The sequence below is a fragment of the Lactuca virosa genome, chromosome 4, assembly GCF_052849685.1.
Source record: "Lactuca virosa cultivar CGN04683 chromosome 4, Lactuca_virosa_CGN04683_v6, whole genome shotgun sequence".
NCBI lineage: Eukaryota > Viridiplantae > Streptophyta > Magnoliopsida > Asterales > Asteraceae > Lactuca > Lactuca virosa.
The window spans coordinates 49258071-49279847 of record NC_136429.1 but is presented as its reverse complement, the minus strand read 5'-3'; the positions used below and the strand labels follow the sequence as shown (position 1 = coordinate 49279847).

At 36.5% G+C, this 21777-nt stretch overlaps 2 protein-coding genes across 4 annotated transcripts; both read left to right on the top strand.

Annotated features, from left to right (window-relative positions):
- Positions 1 to 8510: 8510 nt before the first annotated feature.
- LOC145104006 (forkhead-associated domain protein) lies at positions 8511 to 10000 on the top strand. Of its 2 annotated transcripts, none has more exons than XM_079041289.1 (4): positions 8511 to 8697; positions 8897 to 9096; positions 9195 to 9607; positions 9682 to 10000. In XM_079041289.1, exons 1-4 carry the CDS (start codon positions 8541 to 8543, stop codon positions 9722 to 9724), a joined length of 813 nt encoding a protein of 270 aa, XP_078897415.1. In that variant the 5' UTR covers positions 8511 to 8540; the 3' UTR covers positions 9725 to 10000. The 2 variants fall into 2 exon arrangements, with proteins under 2 accessions (XP_078897415.1, XP_078897416.1); XM_079041290.1 differs by having other exon boundaries at positions 8511 to 8703; positions 8847 to 9096.
- A 2022-nt stretch (positions 10001 to 12022) lies between these two features.
- LOC145104005 (transcription factor SRM1-like) lies at positions 12023 to 14272 on the top strand. Of its 2 annotated transcripts, none has more exons than XM_079041288.1 (3): positions 12023 to 12254; positions 12809 to 13238; positions 13555 to 14272. In XM_079041288.1, exons 2-3 carry the CDS (start codon positions 12847 to 12849, stop codon positions 13934 to 13936), a joined length of 774 nt encoding a protein of 257 aa, XP_078897414.1. In that variant the 5' UTR covers positions 12023 to 12254; positions 12809 to 12846; the 3' UTR covers positions 13937 to 14272. The 2 variants fall into 2 exon arrangements, with proteins under 2 accessions (XP_078897414.1, XP_078897413.1); XM_079041287.1 differs by having other exon boundaries at positions 12024 to 12254; positions 12812 to 13238.
- Positions 14273 to 21777: the final 7505 nt, after the last annotated feature.

Genomic DNA, 21777 nt, shown 5'->3' with positions numbered 1-21777 from the left:
CAATCTATTCGCCATGGCGTGACCTCCGTTTAATGACAAACCCTAATTGTGGGGTTTGTGCCCCTATTTAAGGGATGTCATGGATAGGGTTGCCCACCCTCAGCCTCAAACACTCTGCCTCAGCCTCCAAAAGAAAACCTTAGCTTCCATTGCTAACTCTTAAGTTTTTGTGGTGTTTGGTGGTGTTTTAAAGAAGAAGAATGTGCCCTTGAGCTTTGTTTCTGCAAGCACCTCTCCCCATCCTCCATGTGCATGTTTTCTGGACTTTTGTAAGTCCTCAAGATCCAATTTTTATGTTACTTGTCTCTAAATCTAGCCCTTTTGTCCCTTAATATTCATGGTGTGGGAGTTTGGAAGGTTGGATCCCATATAGTTGACAACTTTATGGATCTCGTAACGACCCAAAAATCACGATATAAAAAAACTTGTTTTTAAATTAATAAATCGTTAATACATATTGTTTCCATAAAACCGGAGTGACCAATATTTAGCAAAACATCTTTTAACCAGAGTAATTCACAGAATGCAAAACCATGCGGTGTGTGCTCTACAATCATCCCGAGCTCTTCCATTTGAAAATCGGAGTACCTGAAACATAAACTGAAAACCGTAAGCACAAAGCTTAGTGAGTTCACCAAAATATCATACCACATACAACCACATATTATCATGCACATACATATAGTTACCACGGGCTCCCCCATGGTCTTTATCAATTACGTTATGGGCTCCACCATGGTCTTTGCCTGGAATGTCATGGGCTTTTCCCCCATGGTCTGACATCCAATTGCCACGGGTTCCCCGGGGTCTTCCATGCAAGTATCACAGAGACAACAAGCATACCATATAACACGTATTGGGCCGACATTGGTGTCTTCGACCCATGGATATAGTGAGAATACTCACCTCGCACTGCTGAATCATACAGAAACACTCTTAGCTGCTGGCTGGCAGATCCACGAACTATCAATAGCAAAACAACACCCAATTAACAATTGGGTTCCAATCCATAGCCACAACTCCCTACCTCGGGTAAAAATACCATTTTACCCCTAACCTAGCCTTGTCCAAAACTACGACCCAGATTCATAATCTGAAAGGCCCAAATGCCAATAAATCAACCAATGGCGCAATTTTCCAAATTGGGCCCAATCCCTTTACATGGGCCTTACCTTAAGGTCCAACCATTCTTTCTAGTCCAATACACTTTGCATTCCAATGACCCATTAACCGATAATTATCCAAAGCCCAATTATGGCCCACTTATGGCCTAAGTTTCCAAATTAGGCCCATACCTTTCCAATGGGCCTTATCCTAAAGCCCAATAATTTCCTTAGTCCAAAAACCTATTTCCAGATGGCCCATTAAGGTCCACAGCAACTAAGTCCAAGAAATGGCCCAACCCGAGGCCCACAATTGCAAAGCCCATTCTGACTGAGTACGCAGGGCGTACTCAGCTGTACGCTGCACGTACACGCTGGATAGCTTGTACGCTGCGCGTACAGGCTTGTACGCCCAACGTACTCCTCTCTTAATCCCACTTTTGCCATTAAGCACTTAATGCTTATCTTATAAGTCCAAACTACATATATGAGTCCCAAACAACGTCTAGACCCATAAAGTCATTGACTTGGTGACTTTGCATGCCCCAAATGGACCCAAACTCAAAATATAACACTCTATTATCATGGAAATGGTCCTAACTCATGCATGGATGGATTTAGACCCCAAAGATGGCAACTTTATGATTCAAGGACCAAAATAACACTAAAAGGGGCAACTCAAAGCTCCTGGAATGGAATCAAGACCACTAGATCTCATTATTGGGACCAAAATAAACCAAAACTCATAAATGGTAGATCTAAGAAATCAATGATCAAGTTCAAAGCTTTATACCTCCAACAAGCTGGAAATGAGACACATAGGCAAGATCCATAAGCTCTTCCTTGATTCCCATCCTTGCACCAAGCTCCATCTTCTTAGAAATGGACCAAATACACCAAAAATGGACACCATAAGCTCAAGATGCCACCATGAAGACTTAAGGACGAATTCTAGGGTTTTATAGGGTGGGGGTTGACTTAGGAAATGAAGAAAGAGGCTAACATAATGCATATATAGGGTACAACCCTAGAATTAGGGTTTTCAATCTGCCCTTCGTACGCCCAGCATACGAGGTCTCGCACCCCGACCCAAACTTCAAACCTACGTTGTACGTACTCTACACTACGCCTTGCTTAACCGGCTTCGCATCAGTACGTCCCGCGTACCTCCCTGGTACGCCCCGCATACTAGGGTTTTCCCCACACCCTAATTCTTCCGAATGCCATAACTCTCTCGATACTACTCCGATTTCGACCATCAATATATCCATAAAAAGGTATCGAGACGCTCTACACTATTATCAATTCATACTCGCCATATGATATCTCGGACAAACACCCGCTTTCCATAAAAACCCGAGCTGACAAATTACCAAAATGCCCTTAGATTCCAAAACACAAACCGAATACCCGAACCATCCAAAATACCTTATCCAACCCCAACTGAGTCTAAAACCCAACTCCTCGAGGATCCGAAGCCTGATAATACCCAGCCTAATCACCATCCCCAACCTGGCAACAATTCGAAACAAGGCGTTACAGATCTTTATGGTCATCTTACTGACATACGTTCCAGATATGAGGATCCTTGGAGTTTTGGTCTCATGCACAAGATTTGAGTTCCTAATTGGCATTTTTTTTACCTAAATTGGAAGGGACATGCATTGGACATGCATGTCTATAAAGCTACGATTTCTATGTTCCATTAAGTGTAGAAAACCATTCTAGAAACTTTGGAAGAATAACTCTAGTGATTAGGTGTTTAATGGGTGTTTGCATGCCTTTAGTTGCCTTTAAGGATTTAGGGTTTAGGATCTTGATTTATTGATATGTCTTAATGGATAGATTTGGAAACTTTATTCATCAACACCGTGGGAAGGACCATATATGAGCTTTGGAGCTCTTGGAATTGTTGGAAAATGGATTAATATGTTAAGCTGTCTAGATCAGTCCCTACGGTGTGACCTTAGGTTGCTACGGCATAGTGACTGGTTAAGGACCTGTCTATTTTGTCATTATCTTTCCACGACGTGGCAAATGGATGGATACAACGTGGCGACTCGCTGATTTAGACTTTTGGGATGTTGACTTGACCATTAACCGTGGGGGTTGACTTTTTGACTTAGTATACTTTTGGTCAACTTATGGGTTGGACTTTAGGCAGGGAAATGAGTTTCCTTGCTATATTATAAGTGACTCGTGATATCAGCCTTTATCCCGGGAGGGAGCTATTGGATTATCTGCTAGATTTCTCGGCCAGAAAAGACCGATTTAAGTTATGCTTTTAAAATAAAATCAGAGTAATCATTTTAAAAGATGTTGCGGAATTTGTTCCCAAAACAAAACATGATAAAAGTTTATCAAAACCTTTCTTTAAGAAATATATAATTTCCTTTTATATCAAAACCTCGGGATGTCATGTTCCGATACAGATCAAAAGCATAAACAAGACATTATAAGCCTTACAACAGTTATTTACAACTACTGACCTATAGTCCAAAAATCACTCATCATCATCATCCGACTATGCTCGGGGTCCACTACCTGTAATATAAAAAGCTGAGTGGGTCAGGCTTGGAAGCCTGGTGAGCATATAGGGTTTTCAACCCACAATAAATAAATTTATTATGCTTAAACATCAACAATCAACCAAATTACCCCAACCCCATTATCTTATTTATTTCTTAAGGATTTACCATAAGAGTCAACTACCACTCATTCCTAAGGTTTCATCCTAAGGAATAGGCACGAAGTCACATCGTCGCCAGGGTTTATACAACAGGCACTAAATCCATAGTTGCCAAGGTTTATACAACATGTGCTAAGTCCATAGCTCTTATTTACCGACAATATTATTCACAAGAATCTCCCTGCCATACATGTCAATGGGTTTTTAGAGTACAACTGATGAACATATAGTTCACACACTTACAGGTTGCGAGCCTGCTAGTGTTCCACAGATCATCTAGAATAGTCCATGGTTGTCATCCATACTCTGCTGAATGACGGGGGCCAACGTTTGGGTAAGTGATTCTCTCATAATTCACCACTCACCCTCAACTCATGATCTATATCACTGATCATCTCATTTATCCAACTCATCTTTCATCACACACCCACTATTTCATCTACCCATGTTTTACCCAACATTTTTGTAGATAAAAATACATATACAGTTTAAATTATTTAAAAACCTGTATAAATCATTCCTTCAACATCCATCTCAAATAAAAAAAACAATATATATTCACACAACACGTCTTTTATATAAAATATTTCATATCTATGTGTAAGGTGAAAGTAACTACACACTCACATGATTTAATGATAATCGGGCAGCACTTTGTTTCCTAAAACGATCGTTTCTAATAAAACCGGAAGTTTTATTGAGAAACCGGGCTCTGCGAGGGTCGGGCTTCGAAACCGAAAAGATAAATTTCTCGAGCTTCTCGGGCACTTTGGGGCGTATTTCGGGTATTTGGTATAATACCGGGGCTTTGGGGGAAGTGGAAATAGTGAAAATATTGAAAAAGGGGTGTAAAATGGCAATTTCTCAAAATTACCCGAGAATGCTCGCAACCTTCTATTTATAGGGGAGATCCGAAGGTCGGCCGAGAGGAGTGAGTCAGCAGCGAGGGCACGAGGCAGTAGGAGGTGAAGGCACGTGGCTCGGACAGGTGGCAGCAGCGAAGCTCGGACACGTCTCGCATGTGAGGCCACGCGTCAGGCTTCGGACGAGACTCGTCACCGGGTGACTAAGCTGCTTCGGACACGGGGGTGCACACGCGTCGGATGTGCGAGGGCTGAGACTTCGGTCGAATCCAGAAGCGACACACAGCTACTGTTCATGCGAGGTGACGTGGCTTTTCCGGGTGAAGCTTATTCATGCGAAATTTCTCGAATTTTGTGCCAAAATCTTCTAAAATTCATAACTTTCGTATACGAGCTCCGTTTTTTACGTTCTTTATATGCATGCGTAGGTAAAATTACGCTCTACAACTTTCGTTTAGACTTCGTCGGCTAATTTTGACTTTAGTTTTTATATTATTATTTTTAACAGACCGGGACAGGAAATTCGTTAAAAATTCATAACTTCTTCATCCGACGTCCGTTTTCGTCTGTCTTTTTACCGTTGTACTACTATTGACGAGACCTTCGATTCTCGTTTAGGTTGTGTCGGCTAAAAATCACTCGATCTAAAATTCGAGTTTTTAGTTGTCTACTACTAAGTTGAAACTTAGAAAAATCATAACTTCCTCATACGAAGTCAGATTTGGATGTTCTTTTTATACATACTCTCGGTTTAACGAACACTACGACTTTCGTTTAGATCGCTAAGGCTAAAAAATAGTTTATCAGAAACTCACTTTTTACGTCATTCAGCACCGTGCCGGTTTTGTCGCGAAACTTCGACAGGTCATAACTTCTTCATTATAACTCGGATTTTGGTATTCTTTATATATTCGTAATCATTGTCACGACCACTACAAATTTCTTAATAGATATCGGCTTTATCTAATATTTGGTTTCGACGCTCATTTTTATTCTTAATTAACTAAACCCTAATAATTAAGCATAAAACACATAATTTTCACATAATATTCACATAATATTCACATAATTCTTTTTCATTTCTTCAAAATGAGTTACAAAGGTTAACCTAGACTATAACGTCAATATTAATGCCTACCCTAGAAACACGGGCGTTACACCATTAGCCCAATTTATGAAATTATCTTATAATTACAGTATCAGTCCCCTTTATTTAATTAATCTCTTTTAGCCACAAAATTAATTCTTATTAATTCTTGACTAATATTAATTAAACAATATGATTTCTCTTTTAATATATTATTCATATAATATATTAATAAATTATAATTAATTCATGTGTTAAGCATATACATACATACATACATACATACATACACACATACACATTCATTTATTCATGTGTTAAACATAGTTTTTTCTGCATTTTCATGTGTTAAACACATTCATTATTATTATTATTATTATTATTATTATTATTATTATTATTACTACTACTACTACTATCATCATCAGCATTGTTGTTGTTGTTATTGTTTATTATTGCTATTGTTGTTATTATCATCATCATCATTTTCCATTATTCGTGTATTACATGTAGTTTTTTCTGCTTCATGTTTTATGTGTGTATATGTAACACAATAATGTATGTGTATCAAGGAGGGGCGGAAGCATGATTTCATAGTAGGAGTGACACAATAAATTTAAGATGTGTATATATGTGAATATGTATGATAAATATGTAAACAAAACGATCCGAAAAACACTACGTTTAATACTTGAAAAATGAAAAATGACGACGACGAAGACGACGACGACGATGATGATGATGATGATGATGATGGTGATGATGATGATAATAATAATAATAATAATAATAATAATGTTGAGAGAATAACTTATGTTTAAGAGATTATGGTGTGGAATATTAAGTTAATCTCATGGATATTTAGATAGCTCAACAATAATAAGATTGCATAATTAAAAAAGAAACATAACAACAAAATAAAAATATAAATGTAAGCAATTTTAAATATACTTGTTGAATCGTAACATGGTTTTCATGCAAACACAAGTTAGTAAATGATGAACAACAAAGTATAATAAGATAATGGAGATAAGGAGACTTGAATTTCGATATCGTGAAAATTACAAGGATGATAAGATCAAACACACATTCTATCGATCAACATCACCATCTATTTATAGAAGCAAAAAATACATGTCTCGATCCGGTCAATACAAAAAGTGAGATAAGGATAGGCGGCCATGCTTGCCACATCTAAACTGACACATACAACCAAACACTCAATGTCAGCAAAAGTTGATCATTATACTATCTCCTCGGATACACCAAAAGACAAATCAATATCAAGTCTTCAGTAAGTCTCCTTCAACTTTGGTCATCATAACTTCTTTGCGATATCAAAAGAGACAACTCTCCGCATCTTCATCACCAAAGTCTCCGCAACAACAAAAGATCTTCTTAGCTGCGAAAAGTCACTTTTATGTATCAACAAATAATAATAAAATAATGATGATAATAATAATATAAATGGTAATAATAATAATAATAATAATAATAATAATAATAATAATAAAACTATGTTTAACACACAAATAAGCAGAAAAAACTACGTTTAACACATGAGTAAATGAATGTGTATGTGTGTGTATGTATGTGTATATGTATGTACGTATGTGTGTTGTGCGCTTGAGTTGTTGAATGAAGAAATTAATAACAGTCGAAGCTAAATCTCAAATGTTACCATCGAAGAGGGTGAAACATAAAAGAAGAAAAAGAATTCTAGGGGTGTTGGTCATTTACGGTTCACAAAAAAAAAAATATAAGAATGTGGCTATTTTGGATTAACTTTCGGATAAGGAGAGAGTCAACCAGTAAATAGGTAAGATAATAAAATCGAATTAAAATTTGGAAATTTTCATGGATTGGTAGGATCGGATCAGACCTGATCATACGATCTTATCTGCGATCTACAAAACAATCCAATTGCAATGCAACTAAGTTTTCATAGATATATGATCAAGATCTCACTTTTGACGGTCTTGATTTTTATAATTTAGTCAATTCATTTCTATCGTATTTCGTATTAAAGTTTTAAAAATCATAATTATAATCTACTAGGTGTAAAACTCATGTATTACATGGGTTAATTAAAAAAAATAAATATAAATGTCTAAATATTTAAGAACTTTGGATTTATAAGAAAATAAGAAAAATAATGGATTATTAAAATTGATTATTTTTATCTTTTAAATTTAAATAAATAAACAAAATAAACTAAAAAGCTTTAATTTGAGAATTTTAAAATAAAAAGGTAAGTCCATTCATGAAATTGATATTCAATTATGACTATCTTTATTGTAAGTATTACATGAAATTTATTAAAATAAAAAAACTAATAAAATAACATGTGGAAAAAAATATTAATTCAAAATAATCACAAAATGACAATTGAAAAATTGAATGAGAGTGTGACATGTGACGAAAAAAACTTTCATTTATTAGAGTATATTTTATCGAGACTAATTGCATGAAATTTAAGTATTTAATATTCTCTTTATCTCATATTTATTGTCCACTTTTGATTTTTAAAGTCTTTATTCTTCAATTTTGACCTTAAATTATTTATATATATATATAATACTTGATGCAAAATATATGAATAGATTGTGATTTAAATGTCTTTTTATTGTTATAAGTTTCATCAATTAATTTATAAATACAAATAAAAATATTTAAGATTAAAATTAAAAAATAAAATCTTTAAAAGTAAAAAATAATAAATAAATATGAAAGGGAAAAATATTAACCAAAAGTCGAGATAAATTGAAAATTATATACGGAACGAGGGCACAAGGATAATGTTTCCGGGAGCGATGATGCTAACCGGCGCTGCAACCTTTCTTCACCGGTGTTCCCCGTCGAGGACAGTGTGTTTGGCTTCTCGAACCGACACCGATCAATTACGAGATCAACTCGATCAGCTTCACTATGAGGCTTCAAACACCAGAGCTAAAGGTAAACCTTATTGAATCCCACATACAATCTTAGGTTTCACCATTGGATCCCACATACAATCTTCATTGTAAACAAAAGAGCTTCATATGGCTTTAACTGTAAATCATATTACTTTTAGCTTCAAAAACATATGCTCCTTTTAGGTAAACCCCTTGGCAACAAGCCTTCATTAAAGAAGTGATGAATATGGTTATCTCAGCTAATAAAGCAAGACAGAGGCTGTTGCGCTTGTCTGAAGCAGCAGAGAAACTTCAAAGACAGGCAGCCATTAGCGTTCAAACTGGAAAAGAAAACGATGCTAGAGATCTGCTATTCCAAAAGAAGAAGACAATGCAAGCTTTAGAGAAGACAAAAAGTCGAATCGAGTTGCTTGATGAACTATCTACTAAGCTTATTGAGGTCTGTTCATCCACTAACCTTTTCTATCACCAATTTCGAGATTTAGAAGCTACATTCCATGTACATCACTTTTGAGTATTCATTCCATCTGGTGTTAGGCAATATCTCTGCGAGAACAGCAGCTTGTTGGGACAGTAGGTCAAGACGTTGAAATTGAAACAGAAGATGATACATCTCCAGTTAGGGTTGTGTCTGCACCTTCTGAAAAGGATTTGCTGAATTCTAGTGATGATCAAGAACTGCAAGATAAAACCTATAACATGCCCACCAATCTTGAAGAATCTTTGGAAGTTCTTGATAGTGATAGTGACCTGATCAGTAGCTTGACCGAGTTGACTTCTTACAGAGACTTGTTGGATCGTATTGATCAGCATCTGAACAAAACTGAAGCTGAGCTCATGACAGTTGTGAAGTTCTCAAGCTTGATTCTTGAAAGTGAGAAAAGCCATGAAAATGTGAAGGTGAAACAACTGATGGGAATTGTTGATGCTGTTCGAGACCTTAGAAAAAGGTATAAATATAATCTACAGTTTATTCAAGATGATGATTACTCCAGCTGAACATTCGACTTTTTTATGCTTGCAGAATTGCTAACATTATTATGCAGAAAGAAGCAGAGACGAAATGAATATGTATAACAATGCTCAATTGTTCCAGTCAGATCCGAAAAAATGAGAAAGAAATTAAAAGTAAGGGGATTGAATTGAATCATGGCCATATAATTGTTTTCATTTTATTGCAGCAGGTTAACATATGAATTGTAAAGCCATTATCTCATAGATGAATTAAGCATTTTTAGGCATATTCTTCTTCCAAAAAAATTAGACATCATGTTTGAGTTTTCTGTGTGATTACTTGTGGAAATGAGAAATAAAAAATTGAGTTACAACACCAATTATGATAAGTTCTTGAGTTACAAAACTGATTTTGGTTTGGTTTGGTTTGGTTTGATTTTGTTTTAGGTTTGACCTTGGTTTTGATCATGATTTATTTTTAGGGTAAATTATAGTTGTCATCCCAGTGATATGCTGAAAATGGCAAGTTTCGTCCATTTTTATAATTTGTAACGTTATGAAGGAATTGACAAACCCAGATGGATATTTGAAGAAAAAGTTATAGAGTTAACGACTAATAGATGTTCTTCAACTCCAAATCTTGTAACACCCTTGGAAAGGTGAGGATATTTTACTGAATTTTAAAATCACAACCAAATTTTCATAGAGTATGCCGATCACAAGTAACAAGAATATAGACAACTCTCAAGGTGTTACTTTGTTACATCAGCTCAAAGCGAAAAGAAACCAACTCCATGCATCAAACTATGTCCTCATTCACATCATCATACCATCTCATTTGTCTCTCCTCTCCACTCTCAACGCCATGCCATCGTATCCCATCACCGCATACATAAGGCACAACATTGAAAGAAAATTATGTCATAAAGCTTGAGTTTGCCGCTTGAGTTTGCCGTTCAACCATATATAGAGGGTTCAATTCAAGTCTTGCTGGAAACAAAATAACCAGTTTAAGAGTAAGGTGGAGAGTGTGTATGTGTTTGTCATTCTAAAAGAAAAGTCTGAGTGATTCACATGTTGGTAACTCGATAAAACACACGCAAAATCCAAGATTGTAGTACAAATATCGATAGATGTTATTGTAATGTATCTTCAAAGTATAAATAAGTGCAATGTATGATATATAAGTACTTAACACATCTGATTCTCATCACCCAACTCGACTAGATAAGAATGAACTAGTCAAACTTCTCTATGGGATACCGTCTTTGATACATTGGAAAGGTACAACCACCACGACTTTGTATCATAAAGTCAATGGGAACCACAAGCCCCAATAACTTTAAAAAATAAATACATGAGGATAACATAGTTATTTTAAGTCTGGTATGAACGGAAATCACAATAAAACTAAAACAGACATAGTCTAAGTGAATATATATATATATATATATATATATATATATATATATATATATATATATATATATATATGGATGGACGAATCGCAAGGACAAATTATTCTTTAATCTGAAAAAAAAATCATGTTTTCTTTATATCAATAAAATGTATATAGTTATAATTATTACATTTGATTTAAACTAAAAAATTATTGTAGTTGTTTTTTAGTACAAACTAGTCGTGAAACTCATGTATTACATGGATTAATTAAAAAAAAATCATATAAAGGTCAAAATATTTGAGAACTTTAAATTTATAAGAAAATAAGAAAAATAATGAATTATTATAATGGAAATATTTTTTATCTTTTAAATTTAAATAAATAAACTAATGAGCTTTAATTTTAGGAATTTTGAAATAAGAAGGTAAGTCTATTAATGAAATTGATATTTATTTATTATTACATTTATTGTAATTATTACATTAAAATATTATGTGGAATTTATTAAAATAGAAAAACTCATGAAATGAGATGTGAAAAATAAATTAATTCAAAATAACTATAAAATGACATTTAACAAATTGAATGAGAGTGTGACATGTAACAAAAAAAACATTCATTTATCAGAGTAAATGTTTAAACTAAAAGTTATTGTAGTCGGTACATTTTTATTGGGAGCTGATCTGTACACAACAATATTTTTCCATATACAACAGTTCATGCTTTAAAATGTTGTACAATACAATCATCATATAAAACATAATTTGTTGTCTACGAAAAAAAATTATGCACAAATCACTTTCCCATTTTTAATACAAATGCTCATATTATCATATGAAGATTTTGTTACCAAAGTTAATATTTCAAATTACCGAGTTTTTTTTTTTTTGGCTCATTGCTTGTTTCCACCTCGTTTTTGCAAATTACGAAAATTTTGTTACCACTGTCAACGATGTGTGCCGAATTTGAAGCGAGGAAGTATATACTATATATACAAGATTCTAGATAAAAATATCTGACATCGCCAATTCACAACTTGAGTTCTCTTCCGGGTCATTCTGTCGTCATCACTCTTCCTTTTTACTGCAATTTTACATTTATATCAAAACCGATCCACCGCCTCCACCCCACTTCTCCTAATTTGGGCACTTCAATCAGTTTTAGGGTTTAATCGAAGAAAAACAATAGACTGCTGTTCAGTCGAGCTTTCTGCTGATGCCGATCACATATCAATTCCAAGGGTATTTGTTCATACTTCATTTCTTGATTTAGTTCCAGTTACTTCATTTCTTGATTTAGTTCCAGTTACTTCATTTCTTGATTTAGTTCCAGTTGAGTTATAAGCGTCTTGATTTTAATTCTACAATGGGTGATAAAATCCTTCTCTACTAGGTACATTTCTAGAGTGTACAAAAAAAAAATAAGAACATAAGGATTGGTGAAATTTTCTGTTGTTTCGGTGAAAACTATTGTTATGTAATGGCAATAGATCGTTTTTTTTTTCGTATTCCTGCTGACATCGTAAATAGATTTTTTTTTTGTTTTGTTTTGTTTTTTTTTTTAAATTCCATTTCCTCTTTCTTTCATTTATCCAATCTACAGTTTCTGAGCACATCTTCTTTGTTTGATTACAAAAAACGGCTCTTTTACATTTGGGTACACTCCAAAACCCTAAATTTCCATTGAACTATACCGACCATGATCTACTAGCGCCTATATGTTGCTATGCTACATCTTTGATTTAATGACATTCAGATATTTCTCAAATTTGTGGTTTCATTTTGTTTGTCATCAGCAGGGGTCAATTGAACTAGATTTAACAAATTACATACAATGTCTGATGAACCTGTGAAAGATTCCAATTCCATATGGAGTAGAGAGCTGGATAAAGCTTTTGAAAATGCTTTGGTTGATTACCCTGATGAAGATGATGAGAATCGATGGGAGAAAATTGCTGGTGATGTTCCAGGGAAATCAGTGGAAGAGATTAAGCGTCATTACGAGATGTTAATGGAGGATTTGGATAGAATTGAATCTGGACTTGTTCCTTTGCCTTGTTATAGTTCCTCTTTGGATGATGATTCAGAAAGCCATGCGGGTAATGATGGTGGAAGTGGGACCAGTAAGAAAGCTCAGAACACAAGTGAATCCAATCATGGAGGTAAAGCCTCAAAGTCAGATCAAGAACGACGCAAAGGGATTGCTTGGACAGAAGATGAACACAGGTTAGTTATGTATTACATATTCCTTAAATTTATTGTGAGAGAATCAATAATTTAATATCCTCCTACTAAATACTCCTACTTATCCTCTACTCACTGAATCATTACAAGTGTCAAAATCAAAGGATGAGACCAAAAAAGAGAATTAGTGCATTACACATGTCAATCATTCATATGACTATGAAGAGGATGAAATAGGGAACTAAAGTAGGAGGAAGTTTTAGTAACATATTTGTTCCTTGACTAAATACTTAATACTCTTTATGTTTGACCCCTATAGGTTCATATATAATTAACATTATAATAAATTCTTTTACAGGTTATTTCTTCTTGGTTTGGAGAAATATGGGAAAGGGGATTGGCGGAGTATATCAAGAAATTATGTGGTGACACGGACACCAACACAAGTAGCAAGTCACGCACAGAAATATTTCATTCGTTTAAACTCCATGAACAAAGACAGGAGGCGATCGAGCATCCATGACATCACTAGTGTCAACAATGGTGACGTGTCGGTCCCACAGCCACCTACAAACACCAAACAACCGCCAGGTGTCAGTATGTATGGCGGAACAACAATCGGACAACCGGTTGGACCAGCGGTAGGAACACCGGTTAGTCTTGCACCACCGCCACCACACATGGCATATGGTGCACCTGCACCACCCAATATGGATCCTAGGGCATCGCGTCACAGGTGATGAAGAAGGGAAGGAAGGAAAGTTTTAAGATTGTACAAACAAGGATAGTAGCTAGGAATGGATCAACATCATATGTTGTGGTTTGACTTACGTGAGTAGAAATGATTTTGAATTTAGTTTATTTTAATGAGATTAGTCTTTGATTATATTATATTCTAATAAGACATATAGGTGAAGATTTTGCTTATTATATTAATTGTGTGCATGGTTAAGTGACAAATATGTGTATTATTTGTTAAAGAAGTTGCTTGTTGTTGATATGCAACAATTTGCTAAGGGAAATTGACATTGTGATTAAATAATTGTTTTATTCAGGTGGACGACATAAAATCAAAATGCTCTATTTACATTCCAACAACACTGTTGGTGAGCATGCTAATTTAGTGTTATGCTATTTATTTTTTACTAAAAAATAGGAAAATAGGAAATTGGCTTATAAAAATATATAATTGTTATAAGTGTTAAAATTCATTAGAGATTGACACCTGACAAAATAAATCTTCATTTTATTATAGTTATAGGGAATTGGCTTATGAAAATATATAATCATAAAAATCTAATTTGGGATCTTTAAATGAATTAATTATTAAATTTGATATTCCAAAATTATAAATATATACATTATCACTTTTATCTTAGTAAATTTTTTTATGTAAAATATTGTTAATATATAAAGAAATAATTAATTATATATTATAATTGTTATGTTTTAATAGAATAATGTAATACCAATGTGTTCTGATTTTATGCTTCCAATCAAGGTTGTACGGCCGAGTAGCGAGTACTCGGGAGCACTCGGAGAGTACTCGAATTCGGTAATTCTTGTAGAAATATTTTTCGGAAAATTATATATGTTAAAATCATAAGTTAAAATCATAAATTGATTGAAATATATAACAAAATTAGATACATGTGAATACACAAAATTGAAAAACACACAATGGTCACATCTCGTGAATAATTACTGAAAATTTAAGATATATATGTAGTAATAATCACATGTGTGTGTGTGTGTTAGATAATCAATCCTTAAGTATATTATACATATTTATCACTGAGTTGGCCGAGTTTTACAACACTGCTCGCTTCAGTAAATGGTCGATCGGGGAGTACTCGGATTCTGTAACTTACATCGGTAAGGGGCCGAGTAATCGGCTAACTCGACGAGTTTTACAACACTGCTTCCAATATGTGATTAAAGCTTAAAAAAAAACCTTGTTACTAAAAGGTTATCATTGGTCCAAGGTTTAGTAAACTGATTTTGCAAGTTGAGTTCCCAATCCAAACTAAACTAATAAGGTTGGTCCATGACACTTGACATTAGGGGTGTGCAAAAAACCGCACAAACCGCCCACACCGCACCACGTAATGCGGTTTAGAATTTCGCGGTGCAGTTTGCGGTTCGTAATTTTGTCAAACCGCACTACGTTGTGCGGTTTGCGGTCTATAGTTACCAAACCGCGGTTCAAACCGCACCGCATCGTATTAATAAAAATTATATATATATATATATATATATATATATATATATATATATATATATATATCAAAGTTTCCAATCACCAAATACTTCATACTGTCGAATAACTTTTTTCTATATCATGATGGTAAAATTTGATAATTAAAGACTTAAAAGACTATGATATCAATTTCATAAGTCACAACAAATTAGAAAAAGATTATGTGGTTTTTTTGTTTGCAATATCTATGCATTTTAAAAGGTATGCAATATAATTAATAAATTTTGAAAGTGTTTAAATGGAATGATTAACAACAAAAGTTATAAATTGGAACAACTTTTCAAACGGCATAAACCACAAACAAACCGCACAAACCGCCCGCATGAAACCGCACCGCATAATGCGGTTTTGAGCTTTCGCGGTGCGGTTTGCGGTTACCAAAAAACTCAAACCGCATGTGCGGTGCGGTTTGCGGTTTCAACTCTAAACCGCACCAAACCGTACCGCGAACACCCCTACTTGACATTGTCTCCTTCTTTCGGTTAACCTCTCTTAAGTCTCATGTGTCTTGCACATGAGGGCATTTACTCTTTTTACCACACTCGCTTACGCACACTTACCGACATTTACCTTATCTACCCAAAGAAAAGAGTTTCAACATTGATCTTGAATGTTTGGCAAGAAGAAGCAAAGTTATTTTGAAAAACAAAGCAATTTTATGTGATCATAAGCTTGTTATGTAACGCTCGTGTTTCTAGCCTAGGCATTAATATTGATGTGATAGTCTAGGTTAACCTTTGTAACTCATTTTGAAGAAATGAAAAGGAATTATGTGAATATTATGTAAATTATGTGTTTTATGCTTAATTATTAGGGTTTAATTAATTAATAATAAAAATGAGCGTGGAAAATAAATATTAGATAAAGCCGATATCTATTAAGAAACTTGTAGTGGGTGTGACAAGGATTATGGATATATAAAGAATACCAAAATCCGAGTTATAACGAAGAAGTTATGACCTGTCGAAGTTTCGCGACAAAACCGGCACGGTGTTGAATGTCGTAAAAAGTGAGTTTTTGATAAACTAATTTTTAGCCTTAGTGATCTAAATGAAACTCGTAGTGTTCGTTAAACTGAGAGTATGTATAAAAAGAACGCCCAAATCTGACTTCGTATGAGGAAGTTATGATTTTTCGAAGTTTCAGCTTTGCAGTAGACAGCTAAAAACTCGAATTTTAGATCGAGTGATTTTTAGCCGACACGACCTAAACGAGAATCGAAGGTCTCATCATTAGTAGCACAACGGTAAAAAGACAGACGAAAACGGACGTCGGATGAAGAAGTTATGAATTTTTAACGGATTTCCTGTCCCGGTCTGTTAAAAATAATAATATAAAAATTAAAGTCAAAATTAGCCGACGAAGTCCAAACGAAAGTTGTAGAGCGTAATTTTACCTACTCGTGCATATAAAGAACGTCAAAAACGGAGCTCGTATGCGAAAGTTATGGATTTTAGAAGTTTATGCGCGAAAATCGAGAAATATTGTCAAAATCGAGAAATATTGTCAAAACCGAGAAATCTCGCATACGTGGACTTCGGCCACGTGTCCTCGCCTCGCATCCGACGCGTGTCCAAGAATTGCTGAGTCATCCGAAGCTGTGGCGCATCCGAGGAGCGACGCGTGTGCAGCCTAGTCCGAACCTCGCAAATCCTGCCGCGTGTCCGACCTTCGCACCAGCTGTCACCCTTTCCTCCTGCTTCGGACCCGACCCTCGGACCCAGGCTTCGGTCCACTTAGAAGTTGACAGCGAGCCCCTCGCATGTGCAGCCCACGTGCGAGTCACCTGCGAGCCTTCGGATCTGCTGACGTGTGGAGGCTTCTCAGCCATTGGATCAGCAGCCTCGGCCCCTATAAATAGGAGGGTGCGAGACCTCCCGGGGGTATTTTGAAAACCTGTCACTTTTAGCCCCTAAACCCATATTTCTTTCATTCTAACATCCCCCAAAGCCCCGGTATCAATTATAACCCCCGGAATACGCTACGAAGTGCCCGAGAAGCCCGGAAAATTTATCTTTTCGGTTTCGAAGCCCGACCCTCGTAGAGCCCGGTTTCTGAATAAAACTCTCGGTTTTATTAGAAACGAACGTTTTAGGAAAGGAATTGCTGCCCGCTTATCATCAAATCATGTGAGTGTATAGTCACCTTCATCTTACACCTAGATATGAAGTATTTTCTATAAAATACGTGCGACGTGTAATTATATTAATTGTTTAATTGAGGTGACTGTTGAATAGATGTTTTATACAAGTTTTAAACTGTATATGTATTTTTATCTACAAATATGTTGGGTAAAACATGGGTAGATAGTTGGTGTGTGATGAAATAAAGTGATGAGAGGCCTCGATGTGATTGTGATTCAGTCATCTAGCGGAGTTTGGATGACGACCACGGACTTTTCTAGACAGTCCAGTGGAAACGTTGGCAGGCCCGCAACCTATAGGTGTTAATGAACTTGGGCGTTCATTCGCTGTACTCCATCCCCCTCATGGTTGCCTTTAGGACATGTATGGTTGAGGAAACCTCTTAGCAGTAGTGTCCATCCCGATGATATTCTATAGGCTAGGTCCCTTGTGATAAGTGTTTAGGGACGTAAAGTGAGGATAACGAGAACGGGTAATCAGGGTTATTGTTGATTGATGAACTTAATAAGTTTATTATTATTGTGGGTTGAAAACCCTATATGCTCACCAGGCTCCCAAGCCTGACCCACTCAGCTTTTTATGTTATAGGTAGTGGACCCCGAGCATAGTCGAAGGACGATGAGAGATTTTTGGATTATAGGCCAGTAGTTGTAAATAACTGTTGAAAGGCTTATAATGTCTTGTTTATGCTTTTGATCTGTATCGGAACATGACATCCCGAGGTTTTGATATGAAATGAAATTATATATTTCTTAAAGAAAGGTTTTGACAAACTTTTATCATATTTTGTATTGGGGACCAATTCCGCAACATCTTTTAAAAAGATTTCTCTGATTTTATTTTAAAAAGCATAAATTAAATCTGTCTTTTCTAGCCGAGAAATTAGGGGATGTCACAGTTGGTATCAGAGCATTAGTTTAAGCGAACTAAGAAATATCCTACGATTTCTAGACTTAAACTTAGAATGCTAAGTGATGATTGTGAGATGAGTTTCTACCATATTTTAGACACGAGCACTAGTTTATTTTAGGAAAGATGCCTAAAATGCCCTTATGTGCTAAATGCTATATGTTTTCCATATGTGCCATTATTTGTTCGGATCTATGGTCTGTTGCCGACCGGATCTGGAAACCTTATGTGTGTAGGATTCTAAGCGTATGATTACGATATTAGAACTAACATGTAAACATTTCGGAGTGATAAGGGAATTTAAATACCTATCGAGGATAAAGACCTAAATTCGCCTTATTCGGTATATAGATTGTAATGGCAAGAACTCGTAGTGGAGTTGAAAATGCAAACGGAAACAGGGATCAACAGCCTCAACCTCAAGTAGTTGAGCAAGTACCTGTTGTAGGAGCTACACCTGAGCCAATGACGATGGCTGGGGTACAAGCAATGATGCAGATGATGTTAGATCGCCAGATGGAGGAGACAAGGCGATTACTACAACAGCATAGGGAAGAAACTACGATACCTGTTGAACAGCCCGAATTGAATGAAGGGCAATCACTAGGAGGGAACTACAGTGGGACTCTTGGTCAAGCCAACCCACCGATATTTAGACAAAACAATCAGGATGGAGGAGTTGATGGGCGCGGATGCAAATACAAAGATTTCATGGCATCCAAACCACCGTGTCTATCTGGAAGTCCAACACCGGTGGAAGTCATGAATTGGATCTCCGAAATGGAGGCGATGTTTGAAAGTTGTGAGTGCAGCAACAAACAAAAGACCGCACTTGCAATTCCTCTATTAAAATCTGGTGTATTGAGCTGGTGGAAGTTACTAGCTGATTCCATGCCCAAGGGAGAAGCTAGCAAGATGTCTTGGGAAGACTTTGTGGTACAACTAAAATTGCAATACTGCTCTGAGCAGGATCTTCTGGAAATTAATAATGAGTTCCAGAATTTAAAAAAGGGAAAGATGAGCGTTACTGAATACGCTGCTAGTTTACAGAAAAGATGAAGCTCGTTCCTCATCTTGTTCCAACTGAACTCTCTAAGGTCAACAAGTTTGCCCTCTGATTACCAGCGGAATTTGGTCTGATGGTCAAGAAAGCAACCACTTTGAAAGCCGCCATCTGGGCTGCTAAGAATGTTGAGGTTCAGATCAGAGAGAAGGGTCTGGAGAGGGCAGAAGTTGGTGAAAAGAGAAACTTTGAAGGAACTTCACGTTCCAACAAGAAAGGCAAATTTTCTAAGTCTAAGAAGTTTGGAGGAGGAGGATGTGAAGTGAAATGGTGTGAGAAGTGCAAGAAAAAGCACTCTGGGAAATGTACTGATGTGGAAAGACTGGGCATTATGCCAACGTGTGTCCGTCCGACAAGAGGGTATGTTTTGAGTGCCATGAAGAAGGGCATGTTTTTAAAGACTGTCCAAAGAGGAAGGATGCAGCAAAGCCCAATCTACCACCAAAGCCGAAGGCAAGTGCCTTTCAGATGACCCTTGAAGCTGCAAAAGAAGAAGTCGATGTCGCTTCAGGTACCTTTCTCGTAAACGAATTGCTTGCCCAAATTTTGTTTGATTCTGGAGCCAATTACTCCTTTATTTCGCATGAATTTGGTAGAAAACTAGCTTTGCCTGTTGATAGACTAGTTAATGCTTTATTAGTCGAAATTGCTAGTGGCAAGTTTGTACCTGTTAGCCATCGTATGAAAAACATCCTCATTGACTTGAATGGGAATAAGTTCCACGAGGAATTATTGCCTATCGATTTAAATGGTTTCGACATAGTTTTAGGAATGGATTGGCTTAGCGCCAATGATGCCGAAATATTGTGTAAGCAGAAGATAGTAAAAGTAAACCCGCCAGGGAAAGAGTCGTTTATGGTGTATGGAGACAAACGCAGAGTAAATGCTGGAATCATTTCCCTAATAAAAGCCAGAAAGTGTTTGGCCAAGGGGTGTACATCATATTTAGCGTTCGTGATCGATGCTAAGTAGGAAAAGAAGGAGGTGCAGAATATTCTGGTGGTGTGTGATTATCCGGAAGTCTTTCCCGAAGATCTTCCCGGATTGCCCCCTGATCGACAAGTAGAATTTCGTATCGACTTGTTACCAGGAACGACGCCGATAGCCAAAGCACCATATCGATTAGCACCAACCGAGATGAAAGAACTTATGACACAAGTTCAGGAGTTATTGGACAAAGGTTTCATTCGACCTAGTTCATCACCCTGGGGAGCCCCTGTGTTGTTTGTAAAGAAGAAAGATGGGAGCATGAGAATGTGCATCGATTACAGAGAGCTGAATAAAGCGACAATAAAGAACAAGTATCCGTTGCCGAGAATCGATGACCTGTTCGACCAGTTGCAAGGTTCGAGCTATTTCTCGAAAATCGATCTTAGGTCAGGATACCATCAACTTAAGGTGAGAGAGCAGGATATCGAAAAGACTGCGTTCAGAACAAGATATGGACACTATGAATTTTTGGTTATGTCGTTCGGACTAACTAATGCCCCAGCAGCTTTCATGGATTTAATGAACAGGGTTTGTAAACCATACCTTGATAAATCCGTGATAGTATTCATAGACGATATCTTGATCTATTCGAAAAGCAAGCAGGAGCATGAAAAGCATCTGCGTGAGGTGCTAGAAGTTCTGAAAAAGGAGAAGTTGTATGCAAAGTTCTCCAAATGTGAATTTTGGATTCAAGAAGTCCAATTTTTAGGTCATGTGGCTAACCAGGAAGGAATAATGGTTGACCCAGCAAAGATTGAAGCTGTAATGAAGTGGGAACAACCAAAAAGTCCTACGGAGATTCGAAGCTGTAACACCCAGAATCAGAAAGGCCAAGAAAGGAAAGGAAAACCCTAAGTCAAAGGGGTCAACTCGTCGAGTCCAAGGAAGAACTCGACGAGTCGAAGCGGGATCCGGGTGGAAGAGTAAGTGGCCGACTCGACGAGTCGGCGAGTGGACTCGGCGAGTCAGGTCTGGGTTAGGAAACCCTAATTTCCGGACTTGGTACCCTATTTAAACATCATTTCAGGCCTCCACCCCAGCCTCCATCACTCCCCTCACCTACTCTCGAAACCCTAAGCAGCCATTGAGTGTAATTAAGCTTCTCTTGCCATTTTTGAGTGATTTAAAGCTAGAAGGAAGAAGGAAAACCTTGGGGATTCAAGAAGAGGCAGTAGATCCAGAGTTTGGGAAGCATTTCAAATCAATTAAAGGTAT

Excerpts from the sequence above, each read along its gene's own strand:
- LOC145104006 (XM_079041289.1), top strand. The coding sequence starts at position 8,541 with ATGTTTCCGGGAGCGATGATGCTAACCGGCGCTGCAACCTTTCTTCAC. Across the intron at positions 9,097-9,194 it reads TATCTACTAAGCTTATTGAG|GCAATATCTCTGCGAGAACA; the intron begins GTCTGTTCATCC and ends ATCTGGTGTTAG. Across the intron at positions 9,608-9,681 it reads GTTCGAGACCTTAGAAAAAG|AATTGCTAACATTATTATGC; the intron begins GTATAAATATAA and ends TTATGCTTGCAG.
- LOC145104005 (XM_079041288.1), top strand. The coding sequence starts at position 12,847 with ATGTCTGATGAACCTGTGAAAGATTCCAATTCCATATGGAGTAGAGAG. Across the intron at positions 13,239-13,554 it reads TGGACAGAAGATGAACACAG|GTTATTTCTTCTTGGTTTGG; the intron begins GTTAGTTATGTA and ends ATTCTTTTACAG.